Here is a 22,995-nt window from a genome sequence, read left to right on the forward strand (position 1 = left end):
AATCCAGGCTTAAGAAAACTAGGAAAGCTATGATTACAAGGCTTGATGCAGAATTCTCTGTACATTTTTATCCATGACAGGTTAAACCACAATAAATGGAGAGAGCATACACATGGTGTGGGTGTAGTTTTCTGCCTCTTAAAACTCCAGCGATTTTCCTGCAGTTTGACATCTAATGTGATCTTGTGAATTTGGTGAGTCCAGGCAACTAACTACTCTTACTAGATTGTTTCATGTCATCTCAACAAGAACAAATTAAGTTGCTGAATTTCATGCAGATGCTACATGATTTAATTACGTTCACCATAGAAACATGAAATTATTTAGTTCAAATTACAAGAATGTTTGTACATGTAACAACCACCCGATTTAATTTTTTTGAGTGTGAGTTTGTTCCTGAGTCAGCTAGCTGGTTTCCTGTTTCTATGTCTGAATATCTTTCTGTTCCTGAGACCATCCCTTGGTCAGGTAAGCGATTTCCTGTTTCTGAGTCAAAATATGTAGATGACCTTTCTGTTCCTGAAAATATCTATGGATCAGCTAACCAATTTCTTCTTTCTGAATGATCATACAATCTTTCTGTTCCCTGATGTATCGTCAATTCCTGAAACTGTTCGTGAATCTGGGTAATCTGGCATGTCTTTGAAGCAGCCACAGTCTGTCATCATTTTATTTGATGTCTTTCCTGATACCAAGTCTGAATCGAAGGCATTCTGTCCTGAGTCTGTTCTGCCATGTGCATCCTGATCCTGAGTCAGCCAATGACGTCTATCCCCTAGAGCTGTTTGACGTGTGAGTCAACCTCCATCAGTCTAGACAGTCATTGCCATAGACTCGCAGACCAAGGACCTTATATCCGCCAGCTTCACTAGCATCTAACTGGTTTCCAGCTGGTCCTGCTCTCAGGCCTTAGGCTATCTATGATTTTCCTTCAGCTTCACTGTAAAGATCAACTGAGATAATTTCTGAGGTGCCTTGACCACCTTCTACTCGGCTTTTACAAGAATTCTTCAGGTTTCTGTCCTTGTGACAACCTTCTACCCAGGCCTATCGTCACAGTAGTTTCCCCTGTTTTCTCTGCTTCTATATGTCTGCATGTCAGAATCAAAATTAGAATATGTCTGTATGTATGGATGACTTGATTGAATTTTTCAGCAGCTTGTGTTATTTCTCTTTGGATGTTTTCCTATGCTTATAATTTCTTTTATCAACCCACTCGAAACTGCCTAGTTGTGAATAAGCCATTTGATCATTTTGTTACTTACTGCAAGTCTCGGGCTACAAGTTTGAAGAAGCCAAATAAACCTACATAGTAGATTTCTAACATTATGTGTTATATCTGGTCAATTCAATAACTGAATTGAAGGTTGCATAAAACTTTCTATGTCGTGAAATATCTGGCTATATCACATGATTTTAGACTGCGTAAAGATGCACCCAAAAAGCAGACAAGATGGAGTGTAACTGGAACTGGAGACATCACACACTCATAGCTAATTAGGCAAAGAAAGGTTTATAACTTAAAAATTGATGGAAGTTTGTTCGTTCTGTGTTAAGGTTATAACATAGGTAATAGGTAATGTCTATATCTCTGTCTAAATAATGTCTAAAACTCTGAAAGAGTAATATGAGCCAATTTTTTGTTAAATGTTATACTTGTTTCCTACTCTTTTCTCTACAGATGCTGCTGACTCAAACATATGGTCAAATTACGACACACTGAGATACAGTCCATGCTACACTCTGTCACGTTCATTGCTGCGTTCAGACCTAAAGTGCAGCAACATTTATTTCTTTCATTTCTTCTTATAAATGTTACTGATGTGGCTGTGTCACTTGTACTTCTTTTCTACCTAAACATTTTTTTCCCAGTTCATATTATTTCATAGAATTAAAAGAAATGCTTTGCATATAATTTAACTGATTAATTGACTTTACTGGTGTTATTTGGGGTATGCTGTGGGGTTTTAAAAACTCAGTGTTGCCTGATTATATTTAAAAGATAATGAACATTGTATATAATATGTATTTAGCATGTGGCAGGTGACATAAAAAAATGGGTGTTTACTAGTCAGAGAAGTTTTGTGGAGGATGGTTAAAGTTGGAGTGAAACTTTTACATTTACATTTACTTATTCCATCGAGCATTTCAGACAAGAGACTAGAGCAAGACCATCCTTAGGGAAAATGTTATTTTCTCAGTTTTTTTTTATTGATGTTAACATCATTAACTAGGAAAATATGCCACATGTACATCAGGGTACTAATCGTGAAATATTGGATGAAACCTTCACACCATAAGAAGATAATGTGCTCATTGCAGTGCTGATTCTTATAATGAATTATTTGTGCAATATAGCCCCAGAAGTGAAACTTCCTACTTCTAATACCTTTGAATGTCATTATTTATGCTTGTGACATGCGGCGGCAATTATAGAATTTTTCAAATATGATGGCATTGAAAGACCAACCAACCAGTCAGGAGAGAAGGACTGAGATGGCAAGAAAATTCAGAAATTTCTAAATTTCAGAAAATTCATTCAGAAGTAAATGAAGCATTAAAAACTACCTTAGTAAAAAAAGAGGCCATGTTTTCATGCTCTTTGTATTCGTATTGAACGACTCTTGTACAATATTTGGACCGTTTACTTAAGCAATAGTTGCAATATTACCGTGTAAAAATGCTCTATTACAAGTAAACTCAGAGACAACCCTTTAGACACCCCCCTGTCCTTCACTCTTATATCACTGGCAGCTTTAGCTCTGAGCCTTAAGGTCAGTTTCACTTCTCTAGATGTTGTGGGGCTGATTGTTTCTTCCTCTCTTCAGATGAAGGTAATGTAAAAGTTTTACATTTTGTATACATTTTACTGAATTGCTAACACAGTAATATATTACACTAACAGTGTACTATATTAATGTTTAAGTACATCACTTTGTAAAAGTAAAACAGAATGAGGTCCATTTCTTTCTTTCTTTTATATCATATTTTTGAGGAATTTAAGAGACACATGGTGCTGCAAACAGTTGAGCTACTGCGCTGTTTAGTGTGCAGTGAATGTGCCCTAGAGATAGACATATAAATATAAATATAAATACACTACAGTCCTTATAGTATGATATGTTATTGTGACTGGTTGTGTACATGATCTGAAACTACTGTGTGTTTTGTGAATGTTGTTCTAATATTTTAAATATTACTAAATTAATACTACTGAATAGTATTTAGTTAATATTACTGAATTATTTGTTGCACAACCTAAAACTTTAAATCCCTTTCAATAAAACGTCTTTAAGTTTTAACGGCTGCACCATCTAACAGTTTCTAAATGAACAACAGTAAATTTCACAGAATCTTTTATATAAGGTTTTTAAAGCTGTGGGGTTAATTTTTAAAGCAACATGAGACAAGAGGCAGCAACATGCACACAGAGCATCAGTGACATGAAAGCTAGACTAACATTAGCTAGCTAGCAAGTTCATAAACCTGGTGCTAAACTGCAAGAAGGCACAAAAATATGTTGCAAAATAGTAAACCATTTACTCTTTTGCACCACATATAAGAATTACAGCAATGCTAAAAATGAGATCTTAAACTGAGTCTAATCCAGTTGCACCAAAGTTTGCTCAGCATATTCCAGACAGACTCATAGCCGCCATGAACATGTGGACTGATCTGTGCGAGGAAAGCAGTTAGATAGCATTTTCAAACCATGGTTGGTTGTCCCATACAACAAATTCAAGATAAGCACTTAATTAAAATTTAGATTTGAATATTTGTGTTCACATGTACTAATATTATTTTATTATTATATTAACATAGCACAAGGTTAAGTTACATTTGTACAAACATGGTTAGTAGAATTTTCAATTACCTAATTTTTACTTTGAGTACATTTCAGAGCCTGTACTTTTTCACTTTTACTTGAGTAAAAGAGTTGCTTCAGTACATCAACTTTTACTAGAGTATTTTTAAACACATATATCTGTAATTAAACTGAAGTAAAGAAAGTCTGTACTTTTGCCACTTCTGGTGTTCTACCAAACGGTTTTGGTCACGTTGACTTCTTGGTTGATTCTGTTGTTCAAATAAATAAATAAATAATTGATCAAAATAAATAAAAATAAATAAAATGAGTGTAATTTGAGTTTTCATTTCAACTATGTATATATAATAAATCCCCTCTCACACCTGCGGGCGGTCTATCCTTCAAGGTCGGGTCCTCTACCAGAGGCCTGGAAGCTTAAGGGTCCTGCGCAGTATCTTAGCTGTTAGTACAACTTCTGGACAGAGATCTCGGATACTGTTCCTGGGATCTGCTGGAGCCACTCACTTAGCTTGGGAGTCACTGCACTTAGTGCTCCGATTACCACTGTGACCACTGTTACCTTCACCCTCAACATCTTCTCGAGCTTCTCGTGTTCCTTCTTCCTGATGTTGCTGTCATTCAGTATCGCTACATCTATTACTACAGCTGTCTTCTTCTGCTTGCCTACCACCACTATGTCTGGTTGGTTAGCCACCGCAGTTTTGTCCGTCTGTATCTGGAAGTCCCACAAGATCTTAGGTCAGCCATTTTCCACCACCCTAGGGGGCATCTCCCATTTTGACCTCGGGACTTCCAGGCCATACTCAGCACAGATGTTTCTGTATACTATTACTTGGCTACGACATTCCATGTATGCCCTGCCTGCTAGCATCTTGCATCCTGCTGGTATGTGCTGGATTGTCTCAGGAGCATCTTTACACAGCCTGCATCTGGGGTCTTGCCTGGTGTGGTTGACTCCAGCCTCTATGAATCTTGTACTTAGGGCTTGTTCTTGTGCTGCCATGATTAGTGCCTCTGTGCTGTATTTCAGTCCAGCTTTTTCCAGCCACTGGCAGGACTTCTGGATATCAGCCACTTCCTCTATCTGCCAGTGGTAAATACAGTGCAGCGGCCTGTCCTTCCGTAATGGTTCAATTTTCAATTCAATTCAATTCAATTCAATTTTATTTATATAGCGCCAAATCACAACAACAGCCGCCTCAAGGCGCTTTATATTGTACAGTAGATCCTACAATAATAGATACAGTTCCTCCTCTTCCTCGAGTTTCTGCTGCCTGAGGTTTTTTTTTTTTTTTTTTTTTTTTTTTTTTTTTTTATTGTACAATGTACCAAAATACATCACAGAACTTAAGCAGATCCATCCAAAAATGTACAATTATGGGTGATGAGGAACGAAGCAGCCATCAATCAGAAAAGAAAGGAAAGGCACAGTAATAGAAGTCTCCAGCAGCAAACAATTATCTTAATGTCCTTCCTTATAAAGTAAGATATAACTAAATCAAAAAGAAAAGTAATACTAAGAAAAAACACAACAACAACAACAACAACAATAACCACAAACAAACACAGAAAAAAAGAAAAAAAAAAACGGAGAACGTACAGTCCACGCACATACAGTCTATCTACATTAGCTTAGAAGCTGCATCAAAAAATCAAGCAAGGTGTGAGCTTTATTAACATTACATTTGTCTAATGAAGCCTTCAATAAAGAGACTTCATTTTTAAAAGCAGCAAAGATCGGAGTAATTTTCAAGAAGCGACATTTATGAATGAAGAATTTTGCGACTATAAATAGGTTGTTAATCCCAAATTCTATTTTCTTATTTTCTGTTTGTAGGCCAACTCTAATTACTTGAAAGGTTAGAGAAGGGCAGTCAATATTTTTAGAAGTTAACCAGTACTGGAAACCATCCCAAAAAGATCTGATGCTTTCACATGAGTAGAAAAGGTGCTCTGTAGTCTCAATATCAGTGTTGCAAAATGTGCATGTGTTCGTATCTATATTGAATTTCTTGTGAAGATAATCCTTGGACGGGTATATGGCATTTAACACTTTAAAGTGAATTTCTTTAGCTTTTGGCGGAATTGGAAAGGAAAGATACTTGGTCAAAAACCTAAAGTTATAATCTTTAAACAAATATTTTCTTGTTAATTGAGAAGGAAAAAGTTGCTTGGTTAAAATTGTCCTTAAAAATTTGTTATTGCAAGTCTTTCCTTTAAATTGACGATCATCAATAAATAAGGATGGTTCACGGATTATAAAGGAAGAATAGGTTAAACTGGCTTTAGTCATCTGAATCATTGCAGGGGGAATGGCTTTCACAACTTTAATGAATTTACTTTGAGTACATACTAAGCCATAATTATCAATAAATTTATTATACGATAATACATTGCCGTCATTGTCTAAAAGGTGTAGAACGGTCCAAATTCCGTGGTCCATCCAATCCTTATAAAAGAAGGATTTTCTTTTTATCAATATACATCGGTTGTTCCAGATCGAATTTGTATGTGGAGAAAAATTGTGCTTATAAATCATTTTCCAGTACTGGAGAACCTGTTTATGAAAATTGGATAATTTAATTGGTAATTTGGAGATTTCAAAATCACACTTTAAGAGAAATTCAATGCCACCAAGCTTCTCAAAAATTACTTTTGGGAAATAAAACCAAATATTATTTAAATTATTTATGAAAGACTGCAACCATTTAAGTTTGATGGAACCATCCAATGCTTCAAAATCAATCACATTCAATCCGCCTTCTTCTAAAGACTTCACTACATCATTCTTCCTAATATAATGTTGCTTATTTCTCCAAATATAATTAAAGTTAATTTGATTTATATTCTTGATTAGTTTATTGGAAATATATAAACATTGAGATGGATAAATCAGTCGCGAAATACCTTCTGTTTTGGTAAGTAGGACACGACCTTTCCATCCAAAGATGGAAAGGTCTCTTTGTAACCAGCTGATTAGGATCTTTTTAGATTTTTGGGTAATATGCTCAAGATTTAGGATTTCTCTATTATTTATATTCTTTGAGATTATAATACCCAAATATTTAATTTCAGTTTTTACAGCTATATTAAGAGAGATGCTGGGTTTTCCATCATGAATAGTTAATATTTCACATTTTCTAATATTCAGATACAAACCAGAGGCCTTTGAAAATAGTGAAATTTCATTTAGTGCGAGAGGAACCTGTAACATGTTCTTTAAAAACAGTGTAGTATCATCTGCTAGCTGACTTATAATCAGTGGGGCTCCCATTAAGTTCAGTGGTTGAATATTTGGATTGTGTTTTATGAAAATAGCCAAGAGTTCTGTTACAATAATGAAAAGTAGCGGAGAAGCTGGACACCCCTGACGGATTCCTCGACTAATGTTAAATCGTTTAGATGTTCCAAAAGGTAAAGAAATAGAACTATTGATATCGGAGTATAACAAAGAAATTAAATCTATGAATTTTTTACCAAAACCAAAATACTGTAAAGCTTTAAAAATAAAAGGATGTTCGACCGTATCAAATGCTTTATAGAAGTCTAAAAAAAGAATCACACCATCATCTTCAATTAAGTGATTATAGTCCAATAAATCCAAAACTAATCTAATATTATTGTGGATAGAACGATTCTTAAGGAACCCAGATTGTGTTTCACTAATAATCTGATCTAAACCGTCCTTTAATCTATTTGCAATAACATGAGCAAGAATTTTATAATCTGTATTCAATAGAGTAATTGGACGTAAATTATCGATTAATCTTTTATCTTTACCAGGTTTAGGAATAAGGGAGATAAGACCCTGTTTCATTGTCGTTGCTAATGATTCATTGCTAATGATTTCCCTAATAGTTTTGAAGAAAAATTCTTTTACTTCTTTCCAGAAGAATTTATAGAAGATGGCAGTCAAGCCGTCCTGACCAGGAGCTTTGTTCATTTTCAGTTTGTTTAAGGCTTGATCTAAGTCATCCATTAATATGTCAGAATCACAAATTTCTCTAAATACAGAATCGATTATTGGAATATAAGGTTCAATCTGATCAAAAAAGGCAATTGAGTCAGTAGTTAAATATTTAGATGAGTATAAATTTGAATAGAACATATGTATTTCTTCTGCTATAGTCTTATGATTTGTGCATTCTTCCCCATTTACAATTAAGGTATTAATAGATTTCTTCTCTTGCCTCCGTTTCTCCAGATTGTAGAAATATGAAGTACTCTTTTCACCTTCTTCTATCCATTTTGCACGAGCTCTAATGTATGCTCCATGAGCCTTTTTCTTGTATAGATCATCTAATTGAGCCTGTAAAGACAGTAGGGATTTCTTATCAGCCTCTGACATAAACTGTCTATTACAATAGTTATTTATATTGTAGAGTAATTTACTTTCATACTCTTTTTGTTGTTTACTTGCCATTTTACTAAACGTAATTGAAAATTCTCTAACTTTAAACTTAAAAAATTCCCATCTGTTTGTGTAAGTACCAATTGTTCCATCATTGTAAATTTTATGGATGAGAGCTTTAATCATCTTAACATACCCATCATCAATTAACAGATCTGCATTAAATTTCCAGTAATCTTTTTTAAATTGTGTTTTATTTTCAGGGTTAAGTTTAAGAGTAATAGTACTGTGATCTGTCAGCGGGGCTGCTGAGATAGACACATGTGAAACATATCTATACAATATAGACGAGCCCAACCAAAGATCTATTCTGGACATATTATTACCATTTGGTTTAATCCAAGAGAATTGAGTGACTCCAGGATTTTTCTCTCTCCATATGTCACTTAAATTGTTTGAGTTAATGAAATTTGATAAAGTTGGATTCCACTGATTAATACCATATCTAGGAGGGTTTCTATCCTGCCATTCATTTGGAACAAGATTAAAGTCACCACCTAATAATACATGGTCTGTGTGGTATAGAAGTTTATACTCGGAAAGAACATCTGTTATTTTTTCCAGCATGACCTTATTTAGAGTAGGAGAGGAGTACCCATAAACATTTACTAGAATCACAGATGAACCATCAATATTCAATACAACTGCAAGCCAGTGCCCTGAAACATCAGCCTGAAAAGTCACGACCTTCCCTGGACATCGGTAGAAACAGAGAACTACTCCAGCAGAGTGGTTAGATCCATGGCTGAAAAGGATTTTATCACCCCATTGATTTGACCAGAAGGTGACATCAGTGTCACTTGAATGAGTTTCTTGTAGTAAGACACAATTCGCTTTTAGCCCTTTGATAAACATAAACATTGCTTTCCTTTTAACATTATCCCTGAGACCTCTAACATTCAACGACACAAAGGATAAACACGTGCGTAGCATTAAAAATAAACAAAAAAAAAAAAGGTTCAAAGTATTATAATATCAAACTTAACTATGTACAAAAAAAAATTTTAGTTTACTTTCCTGTTTAGGGAAAGGTGAAAGAAGAGCGGTGCGGCAACTCCCATCCCATTCAAAACTGTCAAGCGTCCCTCTTTAGGTAGAGTTCAGAGAACAAGTAAAAGTGAAACAGCCTTCAGCCGTCCGCCAGAACGCGACGGCCGTTAATATAGCCGACAGCTCCTCTGTAGTAAGCCTTCTCCCCCGCATTTCTGGCTTGTAAAATTTTCGGCCAAACTTTCTCCCGTTCCAGATGATCCTCCTTCGTCAAATCCTCGGCAAAACGGATTTTTTCCGTCTCACAAATCTGAGCGTTTTTGGACTTCTTCCATATTCCATCTCGATGTAGGCGCTTCGTGAACTGAATCATGACTTGGCGATTTCTGCCCTCTTCTTTCCTTCCAATCCAGTGCACAGTGTCGACGATGTACTCCATATTATCAGACCATTCTGGGGCTATCTTGGCGAGAATTTTAATCACCTCTTTTCTGATATCTTCGCCCATACCTTCTTTCATTCCTTTAATCCTTAGATTCCACCTTCGTGAATACCGGTCTCGTTCTCTTGCCTTTTCTTTGAGCTCATCAACTTCTCTCCGTAAAGTTGAGGCTTCCTTCTCCAAACCCGCAATTTTATCTTTACAATCACGGACTTCAGCTGCATTGAACTCGATAGATTCAACAAGATTGGCAATCAACGAGGCATTCTCCGATAGTTTGTTGTTAATGTCCGCCATTTTATCATCTTGTTTATCAAATCTCACGTGGAGAGCTTGAATAGCTGCCAGAATGTCACTTGTTGTGGGACTAGGTCTAACAACCTTACTCGAATGATCACTAAGCAAGTCATTCATTTCCTCTAGATTTCTTTTTTCCCCTCCGTCACTTTCAAGCTCCACGTCTGAAAGGCAGTAATCGTGGTCATCCGTAGCTGAAGCCAAATCTTGTATCTTATCATTCTGGGAAGACTTAGATTCCATTTTGTCCTTCTTCTGTTTTTTTGGCATCTTTGTAAAGTTAGGTAAGATTTTTGAGGGAACAAAGCGTCAAAAAAAGGAGGGATAAAAGGTACCTTGCACCAGAGCTAAATTAAGGACAGCCGCTTAGTCCGCCATCTTTACTCGAACACAAGAGACATGAGCACAGAGTTCATCTGTCTGCTGCCTGAGGTATTCACTGAGCATGCGGTCGGCTGGAGCCATCTTCCTGATGTACTCGTGGATGTTCATTATCTCATCCTGGACTGTGGTGCTGACACTCACCAGTCCACGGCCCCCTTTCTTCCACTTAGCATACAGCCTCAGGGTGCTGGACTTGGGGTAAAGCCCTCCATGCATGGTCAGGAGCTTTCTGGTTTTGATATCTCCTCCTTTGGCCAGCTTATTATCCCAGTAGGGTACCTGATCACGGGCAGGGCGTAGGTGTTGATAGCCCGTATCTTGATCTTACCGTTGAGATGACTCCTCAGGACTTGCCTGACCCTCTACATGTACTTGGTGGTTGCAGCTTTTCTAGCGGTCTCTTTATGGTTCCCATTTGCCTGTGGGATCCCCAGGTACTTGTAATTGTCCTCTACATCTGCAATGTTGCCTTTTGGTAGTTCGATCCCCTCAGTTCTGATTACCTTCCCTCTCTTCATTATCATACAACTACACTTCTCCAATCCAAATAACATTCCGATGTCATTGCTGTATATCCTGGTGGTGTGGATCAATGAATTGATCTTGGCATACAGCTTGATGTCATGCATGTACAGGAGGTGGCTGACAACTGCTCCATTTCTTAGTCGGTATCCGTAGTCATACTTGTCAATGATCTCACTGGTTCAGGCCTATGCAGAACGGCAGTGGGGACAGAGCATCTCCTTGGCCCATCACTTGATGGTGACTTGTACTATTGCAGGGCTCTAGAGTGCGACCAAATTTTTCAATGATGTGACTAAAAAAAAATCCTTGGTCGCACTGGTGCAACCAGCTGTTCCAGTAAAAAGAAAAAAAAAATGTCTCCGCAACTCTGAAAGTCTCCGTGTGGTCGACAACTGACACACATCATGCCCCTATCATGTGTCCCAGTCAGAGATAGTCAGGGGCGGGACCTCTATGGTTGGCCGTGGTCCTGTAGTTGTCCCGTAGTCCTGCGTGTACATTTGAAAGTGCAGGTGGAAGAGAGAGGTGAGTAGCTTGAATAAAGCAATATCGATTCATTAAATCCTGAATCGACTTTTAAATATAAATATATTTTGCCAGGAACGCCAGATTCTCAGGTTAAAGGTCTCAAAACTATTTCAACCACCACCAAACAGTAAATGAGAGCAGGTAAACAGATTCCACACAAAGACGTAAACACAGAGCGTGGACCCGACGCATCAGAATCAGCTTTCTCTTTCTCAGCTTTCTCACCCAACGGCCCGTACATGGACACGCCGTTGGGGCTGAAAGCCGAACGGCTCACCGATTCTGATGCATCTGCGGATCCACAGTTTGTGTTTACCTCTTTTTTGTGCTAGATTCTGAGTTGCAGGTTTTGTCTCTCCCCAACCAAAATTCATTGAACCAGCAGCAAAATAGGCTTCACATTTGATAAACATCGTCATGAATTCCCTCTTACTTTTGCTGTTTTGCTTCCACCACGATAAAATCACACCTCATGCACAGCTCTCTCTCTCTCTCTCTCTCTGTGTACTTCAAGAACAGTTTCCCATCTCAAATCTCTGTTTTCAGCATTATTCATTTGCTTATTACCCACCAGTCTATTACCACTGCCTTTTGTTTTTTTTTACTTAAATGTCTTCGCACAAGAAAGCCTAATTTCTGCTGTTCAATACTGAAGAAATTCAAACTTTTTAAAATTATGCAAAATTGCAGAATATTTTTAAGGTTATCTGCTATAAAAAGCCAGGCCAGGAAAATCTCCTTCATGTTTTTCTGTCTTTTATTCTCAGTTACTTTGACACAAAGGCATCTGCACTGATGCTCACAATTCTGATGAAGTCTCACATGTATCAGTACTGATAAATGATCAGAATTATAATTTTTCTGACTGTCTGAGGCAAAATTGAATCGGGACTTTGAGAATCGGAATCGAATGGATTATAGAAATCAGTGATGATATCTAGCCCTAGTAAGTAACCTAGGCCTGAGAGAAGTGGATGTAGCTGTGGGTAATGAGAAAAGATGAAAAGAACTATTGATACATTTTTTGTTAAGTTAAGGACTGATCTGTCTGAAATTCATAGCCAGTGCTCTGACACGGTGCCATCAATCTCTGAATGCTGAAAAAGCACAGTGTATCCAGGAAACACATTATATGCTGCGATAAACGCACTGCCCAAGTGTCCCCTCTCCCCACTGCCTTTCAGCGGCAGGCAGCAGCAAACAGGTCGTCAGAGGAGGCCGATGTGATGATTAAGTTTAACATTGTCTACAATATTGCCAAAGAGTGCCAACACACTTTAAGCAGAAGCACTTTTTCAGTAACTTATCTTTCTTGTAGAAATGTGCTCCAAATAAAGAACTTTGTGTTGACAAGATTGTTAGTTAATCATTTACAAATGAATATTGTCTGTATAGACAGCAATTTTCTCCCCCAAAAAGTGCACATGTAAAACTGCAGTGTTAAGCGATGTGGTTGAAAAATTTGGGTGCGCCTAACTTTTGTGCTGGTGCGCCTTCTTAGGCACACCAGTGCAACCGTGGCAAAAAGTTAGTCTAGAGCCCTGTATTGGCTTGAAGTTAGCCTCCAGTGTTGCACGCCACATCCCCATTGAGTTCCTTATGAATGCTCTTAGGGCCTGTTGAGCTTATATAGTTCTAGGTATTCCAGGATCTAGGTGTGGGGCATCGAGTCATAAGCCTTCTTTTAATGGCTATGATGCCTGACAGGAGCTTCCATGTGGTACTGAGGCAGGTTATTGGCCAGTAGTTGGATGGGACCGGTCCCTTCTGGCAGTCCTTGAGGATCAGGACTGTCCGGCCTTTGGTTAGCCATTCCAGGTGTCTCTCATTGACCAGCAGCTGGTTCATCGGTGCTGCCAGACACTTGTGGAGTGCAGTCAGCTTCTTCAGCCAGGAGGCGTGAACCATATTAACCTTTTTTTGATATTTCCCACTATGATTGTTACTGGGCTCTGTTCAGGGAGGTTGCTGTGGTCTTCTCTTAGCTCCACCAACTGCTGTTATGGGTTGCGTACTTCTCCCATATGCTCCTCCTCCAGCCTTGGTGGTGTTGTTCTCATATTGTTCCCCTGCCACTGAGAGTACATCTTGGATGGTTCTGTGAAGAACAGCTGGTTTATTCTCCTGCCCTTTATCTCTCTAGTGTACCTCTTCAAGCAGCTAGACAAGGCTGTGAGATTCCAAGGCAGTTTTCAAGTCCTCCGGTATGGACAGCTTGCTGTACTTATTAGGCACCTTCTCATATATATATGTATATAAACTGCTGGGCATTTTTTGCTTAACGGACATGTAAATGGAATGTATATGTATGTTTACCTACATTCTATGTATTTAATCTATTTTAATTTGGTCATTTAGTATACTATAAATGAATCAATTTTTGTATTTTTAATTTATTATATGTTTAAATGTCTTAATGTTAACTATTTTTTTCAGTGCCATCATGGCTTGATGTACATTAGTGGTAAAGAAATATGAATTTTTAAAATTAATTATTATGTGCTTTAATATTTATGGATTTATGGATTATGGATAAGTTGTTATATAATTAAGTCATTAAATTTTTATTTATTTATTGGCTTTTCAGAAAAACGCTGGATACATATGACAGCCACTGACTAATTGCAGACTAAATCATCAAAAATGGGGAATGTACCATCAGAAAGTAACATGGGCAGCAACCTGAGATGCTGTAAATGTTATAATGTCCTGCCTCCATGCATGAGCTTCAACAATCTTTATCAAACTACTCTTTATGGGCGATATGTGTATGTGTTCAACGGAGGTCAATATTACAGACCAGTTGGTCAGGATAATATGTACGAGTGTAGAAGTTGCTTTGACCAATGGGGGAGAAGTGAAGCGGAGAGGCCGGAGAGACAGAGGAGAGAGGAAGAACAGAGAAGAGAACAGGAGAGGAGAGAAGAGGACAAAAGAAGAAAAAAACTCAATGAAACTCTGGAAAGTTATTACCAACGAGCTAAAGAGCAGTTTGAGAAACAGGTGAGAGGGCACATTTCACAGGAATGTGAGTCTAAGCGAGATGTACTAATAAAGCATCTGCATAAGTTTGAAGCCAACTATGAATCAATCAGTGACAGTGACGAGTTTCTTGAAATCCTCTCAGTGAAATGCAGTCTCCCAATTACAAATCTCAGTCTGAGTCAGCTCACAGCTGATCAGCTCAGTGAGATCCTTTCAGTCCTGGACAAACTTCTGTTTGATGAGTGGATTCGTGCTCCTCCAACCATCAGCACTCTGCAGCACACTCAGGTGTTCATCACAGAGCTCTGTGCTCTGTCTCTGGAGATATCTGAAGAAGTTTCCTTACAAACCATCTCCAATCATATGCAGTCACTTTTGGGATCCATCGGCCAATCAGCAAGTGGTGTTTTTGAAAGTTTCCTCTTGACTCAAGCCCTGTATCTGAACCTGATGCACCTTTTCAATGACTGTGGCAGATCTGATAATGATGCTGTCCTCATAGCCAAACAATGGGCAGAATATGAGATTTCCACTGAGAACCTCTTTATAATTGAATTCCTGAGCACCCTCACATCATCACTGCAGAGTGCAGTTGGAAGAGCCTCTGTGTTCACTTTAAATATGGAAATCCAATGTTTAAAGCTTCTCTTATCCACACTCACAGATCTAAATGGAAAAGAATCCCACTCAGAATCCACTGAAATGCTCCTCAAACTTGTGCAAAGAAACCAATGGACTCCAATGGAAGCAGTCACATTGCTTAAAGCACTGTCACAGAAATATGCAGATGCTGATTCCATAACTCAAATCCTTACCTTGGTACAAGTGTATGACATACCACCACACTGGATAGATGACTGTGGGCGCTCTCTAATCCAGCTCCTTGAATCTGCTGCTCCTGAGAGATTTTGTCAGGATTTCCAAAAGACTCTGAGAGGAAATGATGAGAGCAGTGTAACTGCAGTTCTAGCAGAAGTAAAGATGTTGTGGAATTTGGATGACTCTGCCATTGATATGATAAAAAACATTAACAATGGTGTCCTGAAATATACAGAAAATGTACCAAAAGAAGAACCTTTTATGAAAGATTCATTTAAATGTGAATCTTTGAATTCAGACAACATACAGAAGTGTCTGTGTCAGCTCTGCAAAGCAGTGTTCAACATAAAAGGCTGGTGGCCCACAGTGAGGCAGATGGTGCGGTGGTGTGGACTGGTGCTGACTCAGAAAAGTGGAGTGGTACAACTGGTTGGTGTGGAAGAAGACCCATGTGTTACAGCCATGTTTGCAGCCATGCAAGTCTGCATGGGAAACAAACTGGACATTGTGCTGAGCTCTGATGTTCACTCAGAGGAGCAAACAAAGGAGTGGTCTGACTTCTACAAGCACCTTGACATTTCAATCAACACAAACATGAAGAAGACTGATCCATCATTCCTGGATGTCTATGAAGCAGACATTGTTTATGGTACAATGGATGATTTTGTGTCTGATTACGTTCAACGTGGCATAGAGGCAATGGAAACAGGGAACCCACAGTTTAGTCGTGGATTCATCATTGAAAAACAAAGTCTCAGTGCTTTGCATGCTCTGGAACTTTCAAGACTCAAAGACGGTGACTCCCTGGTGTTTGCTGCAGAGGTCCTGCAGAACCTCATGAGTAAATTTCACAGTGAAGATGTGGAACTGAGACATATGTTTTTGAAGGCCCTTTTTCAGGTCCTCCATTGTAACCTAAAAGAAGATACAATTACTGACACAAAAATCATCACCATCTCAAAGAAAATCACAGGAAAGGAATTACTTTCTAATGAGATCTTTATTTTGACATTTCTTGAAAATCTCTTGCAAGTGTTTGCTAGAGAAACAGAAGCTGTTAAAAACATGACAGATCCTGCAGGCAAATGGTGTTTGGAGAGCTTATTTGCCTGTGTGGAACAATTCCAAGACTTAGACAAAGAAACCAAAGAAGTCTTCAAGATGGTTTCAGATCTTGGGGAACAAAGAATTTGGTCACCAGTAGAGGTCTTAAACCTTCTTGGAGCATTAACTCACAACCACCATGACGACAGCTGTATTTCCATCGTGAAGATTTTACATTTGATGGAAACATATCAGGTTTCTTCCAAGTGGAAAGATGAAAACAAAAAATCTTTCCTTGAGATCCTTGAATCATCCAAAACTCAGAATCTGATCCAGCATCTAGAAAAGAGCCTCAGAGGTGAGAAAACAAAAAGCATTGACAACCTTTTCTGTGAAATACGGCAGATGAAAGTCACTGATGAACAAACACTGAGTAAAACATATGACATAGTAGCTCATGTAACAAACTTAATCAAAACTGGTGAAATTAAAAAACACACATGTGATGTGGAACATGTTAGGTCTCTGTGTCAAAGCAAAGAAATTGAGGACCTTCAGGAGATCCTTGCAGTCTTATGCAATGCTGTACACCTCCATAAAGCTGAAAGGAAGTGGTTTCCCAGGACAACTCAGATGATAAGCTGGTGCCTGTTGGCCCTGTCTGACACTGGGAAGCTCCTGGAGATGGGAACTGGAGAAGGGAAGTCTTGTGTCATAGCGATGTTTGCCGTGCTGCGTGTGCTTAGAGGTGAAAAGGTGGATGTAGTGTCCAGCTCTTCTGCGTTATGTCAAAGAGATGCTGAAGAATGGGCCAAATTTTACAAATACTTTGGCATTACAGTCGACACTAACACAAATAAAAATGAGGATAAAGATCGGAAAGAATGCTATCAGAAGGACGTGGTCTATGGAACCATTGAAGCCTTTGCTGCTGATCACCTTCGCCAAATATTTGAGATGAAGGATGTGAGGCCTGATCGTAACTTTCAGTGCATCATTATCGATGAAGTGGACTCACTGCTGCTAGATCAAGGAGTGCAGCTGACGTACCTGTCCAGCCCCATGGTGTCCATGCAGCACCTGAACATTATTCTCACCATGATCTGGAGCCACGTCAGTCAGTATGGCTTCCTATCTACAGGACACCAGACATTTGTACGAGGTCCTCCTGCTTCATTCTTCAAGGCCATCTATGACTCAATGAACACAGAAGACACTGAAATTAATGATCCAATGGCCATTTTAAGTATTGCTGAAGAATCTAACATTGTGCCAAAAGGATTTACAGAAGATATGTACAAGAGTGAAAACCATGAACTTCTCAGTAAACTGAAAACAGTGAGTCAGGATGCTATGGTTGACTTTTTCAAAGAAATTGAGGACTATGTTCCTTACGGCTTTACTGTTTACACACTAGATGACAAAGGACTGCTCTGTCTTCAAAAGTGCAGTCCATACAATGACCGGGACATCCCAGAGCTTTCATTTCTTGTCTTGGAGGAAGGATTGTGTTGTCCTCTCTATGAGTCAGAAGAAGTTCTCATCAAGCCCATTGCAGAATTGATCTCTGAGAGGATTCAGTACACCCCATGTGAAAACAATACAGACAAAATCAGCATTCCTGGATTCTTGAAGAATCTGGTGGAGAAGAAAGTCTCAGTGTGGGTCCAGAATGCCTTTCTGGCAATGTTACTGAAACAAGGTCGAGAATATGTCATGGAAAATGACAACGTCTGTCCAGTGGACTTCAGATCCACTGGTATTGTTGAACTGAATAAGAAGTGGGGTGATGGTCTGCAGCAGTTTGTGGAGATTAAACACCAAGTCAAACTGAGCACAATTTCAACAGTGACAAACTACATTTCCAACATCTCCTTTTTTGAGAAATACCAGGGAAAAATATACGGAACAACAGGAACACTGGGGAGCAAAGCAGACATTCAGTTTTTGCAGGACCTATATCCAAATCTCTCTGTGTGCAAAATACCAACATTCAACAGGAAAAAGTTATTTGAGGTCAAAGGTGCTCTGAAAAAAACAGCTGAAGAATGGAAATCTGAAATAAAACATGTGGTCACGGCTCAGATTTCCCCAAATTCATACAGAGATGGAAGAGCAGCGTTGGTGATCTGTGAAACTATCAATACAGCCAAAGAGATCTATGAAGAGCTGAGGAGCAGCATCCCAAGTAAAAAAGTAATTCTCTACTGCCGCAGTGACAGAGACCGTTTGAGTAAAATAGACAAGGAGCTGCTTCCTGGTGATGTCATTGTTGCCACAAACCTTGCCGGCCGTGGCACAGACATTAAAGTGTCCAGAGAGGTGAACAATAATGGAGGGTTATTTGTGATCCTCTCCTTCCTTTCCGAGAACACAAGAGTGGAACTCCAGGCTTTTGGACGAACTGCACGCAAAGGTAAACCTGGATCTGCTCAGATAATCATTTCCACTGAACACCTGCAGCCATCTTTCCACACAGTGTCCTCTCTGGAGGAAGCGAAGAGCACAAGGGACCGACTTGCAGCAGAAAAGATAAGTCACATAATGAACGATGTTGCTGAGATGAAACTGCGGGAGGACCTGTTTTCAGAATACTGTGAAACACTTCAAGATATTTATAACACCACCGATGGTGACGAGGAAAGAGCTGTTGTTGACATGATGAATGAGTTTTGGGGGATTTGGCTGCAAACTAAATCAGAGGAAATTGATCAGTTGAAAAGAAATGAATTGCAAGAGAGTCTGAAAGCTGATTTGTCAAAGGCAAAAAGTCAGTCTGAAAGTCAAACTTCACCATGTTCCAGCATTTATCACTACATCCAGTTTGGGAATATTGCACTGGATGAAAAAAAGTGGGATACCGCAGCCATAATGTTTGAAAAAGCCATGAAACAGGATAAAAGCTGGGCAGCTGTAGCTTTTTACACTCGTGCATACTGCTCTATACAACAGGCGGAAGGAGATTACCTCACTAAGGCCATAGATGATCTAATGAAGGCACAGGAATCTCTGAAGTTTCTCAGTGAAGAATCAGTAGTCTGCCTTCAGTTTGTAAAAATGTCCTCTGCAAACTCAGCCAACAGCAACCCAACCAGCCTGGAAAAACGGTTATCAACCAAGTGCAACGTTCTAAGTTACTTTGACAAAAACATTACCGAGGCCATCGAAAAGTTGGATGAAATAAAACAACAAAAGAGGAATCCAGTGGTAAAAAAATCCCCTATTTTCTGCTTGGTATCAGGGGCTGATAAAGATCTCCAAGTTGAAGTCTATACCCTCTATAATCGAGGTCTGAGATATATATTTTCTGTGGAAGATGAGCCTCATTTCTCATGGGAAGGTCTTCTGGTGACCTTTTTTGCAGTTTTACAGAATATTGGAGGAGCATTGCTCACTGCATGTTTGTTTCGTACATTAGCTCAAGTTGGCATGGGACTCATTTCTGAAGAAAAAACAGACAGCACGAGTGAGTCTATGGTGACAGGAGAATTCAGCTGGAAGTCATGGGCGATAGAAAAAGCCATTTCTCTTGGTGTATCTCTCGTTGGGTTTGGAGTTGGAAAGTTGATCGCAAAGAGCTTCAAATCTTCTGAAACATTACTCAAAGGAATGAGCAAAAAGATGAAGCCGATGCCAAAGTTTCTCTCCAGACAGGCTGAAGAAAATGTTAGTGCTGTAACAAATATGAAGAATGCAGAAATGGCAATTAAGAATGGTTTTGGCAATAAAGAAGAGAAAATACTGGCAGATGTAGTAAACAGCATCAAATCTGATTTAAAAGAAAGGATTGTCCCCAGTGTGGAATCAAACATGAAAAAAGACCCCTTAGCTACATTAGTAGACTTCATCATTCTCTCACAACCTGAGGATAAAAAGCAACTTCAAGATCTTCTGAATGATGAGAGCAGAAAGAAAAATCTCTTGGCCATTTTCACAGAGTTAAGCAAAACTGCAGTGCAGCCATTCTATGCAGACCTCAGTTGGCAGAATAAACTGAATTCATCTCTCTCCAAAATAACTGAAAAAGCCAAATCACACACCAAAGAAAATGCATCTGCAATTCTTACCACAATCCAAACTCGTTACATGGGCCGACTGGCAGACAATACCATCAGTACAGTGCTCAGCCTCCCATATAAGTTTTTCTCAAATCTTCATGAAGAGCTGAAAATATTTAAAGAAAAGCAAGGAAAACTAGAGAATGTGAAAGTAAGTGATCTATCTGCAGAAAACATTAAACTATTGAAAGACTTCAAGCACGACTTAGCTGGCACCATCATTACTCTATTGGCTGATGCTTTGGTAGAAGTCTTCCACCACAGGTTCTCTACTTATGTTGTTTCTCATGTTCACGGTCAAATGAAAAGTAATATTGACCATTACATAATCGTAAACAACTTAAAGAGTGACAGGACAGAGGAAAAACTCAGAGCTGGGCAGAACAACATATATGTGTCAAGAAAGCTGAATTCTAAACACAAACTTAAAGCAGAGGCAGGTCAGCGCTCACGATCACATGCTGAAAAGATCAAGAACTCCACGACTGCAGGCACCATCCTCGATATCAGAGTCCTGTCAGAAGTCACTGGCACTAAAGTTGTCATCCTAACAGAGGACAGCAATGGAAGACTTACCAAAATGCAGGAGCTGAGCCCAGACACTAGACCTGCCAATACAACTGTGACGTTGATCTACAGACCAAAGAGTGACCAATACCCTGATGGCCATTATGATGTGCACATCAATAACCAGACAGTGAGCATAGAGAGTGAGGGCAAGAGCTGTTTGTTTCATGCTTTGGCACGGGATATGAAACCAGAAGGCAGCTCTGCCGAGATCGCTTTGGAAGCAGACCGCCTTCGATCTGTGGAGGCTGATGCTCTCCTCAGTAACCCAGGCCAATGGGAGCCTTTCCTCAAGCACAAAGAGTTGACTGAAGCAATCAGGGGAGGGGACTGGTATGTGGCAGAAGTAGCTGCACCCAAAAAGGCCATAAAAGAAAGCAAAAAGTTACACCAGGAAGAGTTTGGAAAAGTAGAGTTATACCAAGAATGGCAAAAATATACAAAGAAAAACAAGGAACACAATCCTCAGCGTCCTCTACTGAACAGGTACAATCACATTTGATATGATACTAAATTACAGCTAAAATAAAAAAACTGTGCTTTAGTTTTTATTATTATGTTTTGCTCCCTGGTATAGAGTTATGGATTTACTGTACATTTGTAAAGCAGGATTATAACATTTAATGAATGTGATTGGTGCATGATGCTGTGACACTCAATACTTTGATTTGTGGCGAGATTTGACAAGATGGATGTGTTGTTTGTTTTTTTTTTCTTCCTTTTCTTTCCAGTAACAACAACTGAGAATGAGACTGGTGAACAATCAGCAACAATTCTTCCACCTGCCTGATCATCATCAAGAGACCTCTCTATTATGATATGTTACTTTTAATTCATTTTTTTTGTTTGTTTTACTTTATTGAAGAAAACAATACTAAAAAAAACCACATTTATCTCAATTTTGACTTTGAGGTAATTTTTTAATTTAGTTTTAATTTAGATCTTTTGATTCTCTAGTAAAACATGCATTTTAAATACAGGTAAGACAGCATAACAATCATACATGCTGTTAGAAAGCCTTGGTCCCGAATGCTGTTTAGAATCAGGTCAGGTAGGACCGTTTGATTTGTTTCTAAAAGGTTATTTTCAGACTTCAAACAAATTTTGACATGATCAGAAATGAGTAAAATTTGAAGGTCAAATATTCAATTCTAAGGAACTCCCAGACACAATAGCAAAAGCTAGCATATTTGAGTCCACTGCATTATTAATCAGTCAGGAAAAAGAAAGGTTAGCCTGTCTACATGTCCTTCTCTTGTCAGTTTCCAAGTATATTCCCAGTTACTGCCCTATAGTGTAGATCTATCTAATATGTAATCTTTTTTCAACAAAAAAGTCATTTAATTTCAATGCAATTTGATTATTATATTGATTATATTGTTTTGCTTATTTACAAAACCAATTCCAAGTATTTGGGATTCTGTGTAAAATGTAAATTGAAACCAAATACAATCATTTGCAGATATTACAAGTTCATATATCTACATTTCAGCCTTGTGAATGCTGCCAATTCCATAGACCCTTATTTGCTGCCTAAAGGTGCAAAGATATCCAGTTGGGATTTTTTGCTTTGACCACTGTACAATTTTTTTCCCCAGACTCTGAATGCTTTAATGATGTTGTCATATCTTCCTAATTTTGGACATAGTTATATTATTCTTATGTAGTTCCACAATTTAAAGCCAGTTTCTTGCAGACCGGTGAACCTCTACCCATCTTAACTTCTGAGATTTTCTTTTTTTTTTTAATACCCGGTCATGTTAGTGACCTGTTGTCAATTCATATAATTAGTTGCAAAATGTTGCTCCAGTTGTTTAAGTTTAGCACCACCCTCTTGTTGCTCTGTCCCAACCTTTTTGAGACATGTTGCTACTATTAAATTCAAAATGAGCTAATATTTTTCATACAATTTTAAACTGTCTCATTTTAAACATTTGATATATTTTTACATTTTATTAAGATCATTGCTTTCTTTTTGTATTTAATTTTTTTTAGCTTTAAAAAAATGGTTTGTAATCTGATGTATCTCTCCTGTGTTCTACACCGCTTAATTAATTTGATTGTTCAATAACATATAATCAAAGAAAAGTATTAATCAATTGACTTATATGGAATT

General features: G+C 38.4%; 1 protein-coding gene and 1 pseudogene across 1 annotated transcript; one reads left to right on the forward strand and one right to left on the reverse strand.

Moving 5' to 3' along the window:
• LOC109195478 (leucine-rich repeat LGI family member 2-like) overlaps nt 1-22,995 on the reverse strand; it is a 401,007-nt pseudogene that overhangs the window by 147,273 nt on the left and 230,739 nt on the right.
• On the forward strand, nt 15,348-21,719 carry LOC112842765 (uncharacterized). The gene is made up of 2 exons (XM_025900062.1): nt 15,348-21,365; nt 21,611-21,719. Exons 1-2 carry the CDS (start codon nt 15,373-15,375, stop codon nt 21,621-21,623), a joined length of 6,006 nt encoding a protein of 2,001 aa, XP_025755847.1. The 5' UTR covers nt 15,348-15,372; the 3' UTR covers nt 21,624-21,719.

The sequence above is a fragment of the Oreochromis niloticus genome, linkage group LG18 (assembly GCF_001858045.2).
Source record: "Oreochromis niloticus isolate F11D_XX linkage group LG18, O_niloticus_UMD_NMBU, whole genome shotgun sequence".
NCBI classification, from domain to species: Eukaryota; Metazoa; Chordata; class Actinopteri; order Cichliformes; family Cichlidae; genus Oreochromis; species Oreochromis niloticus.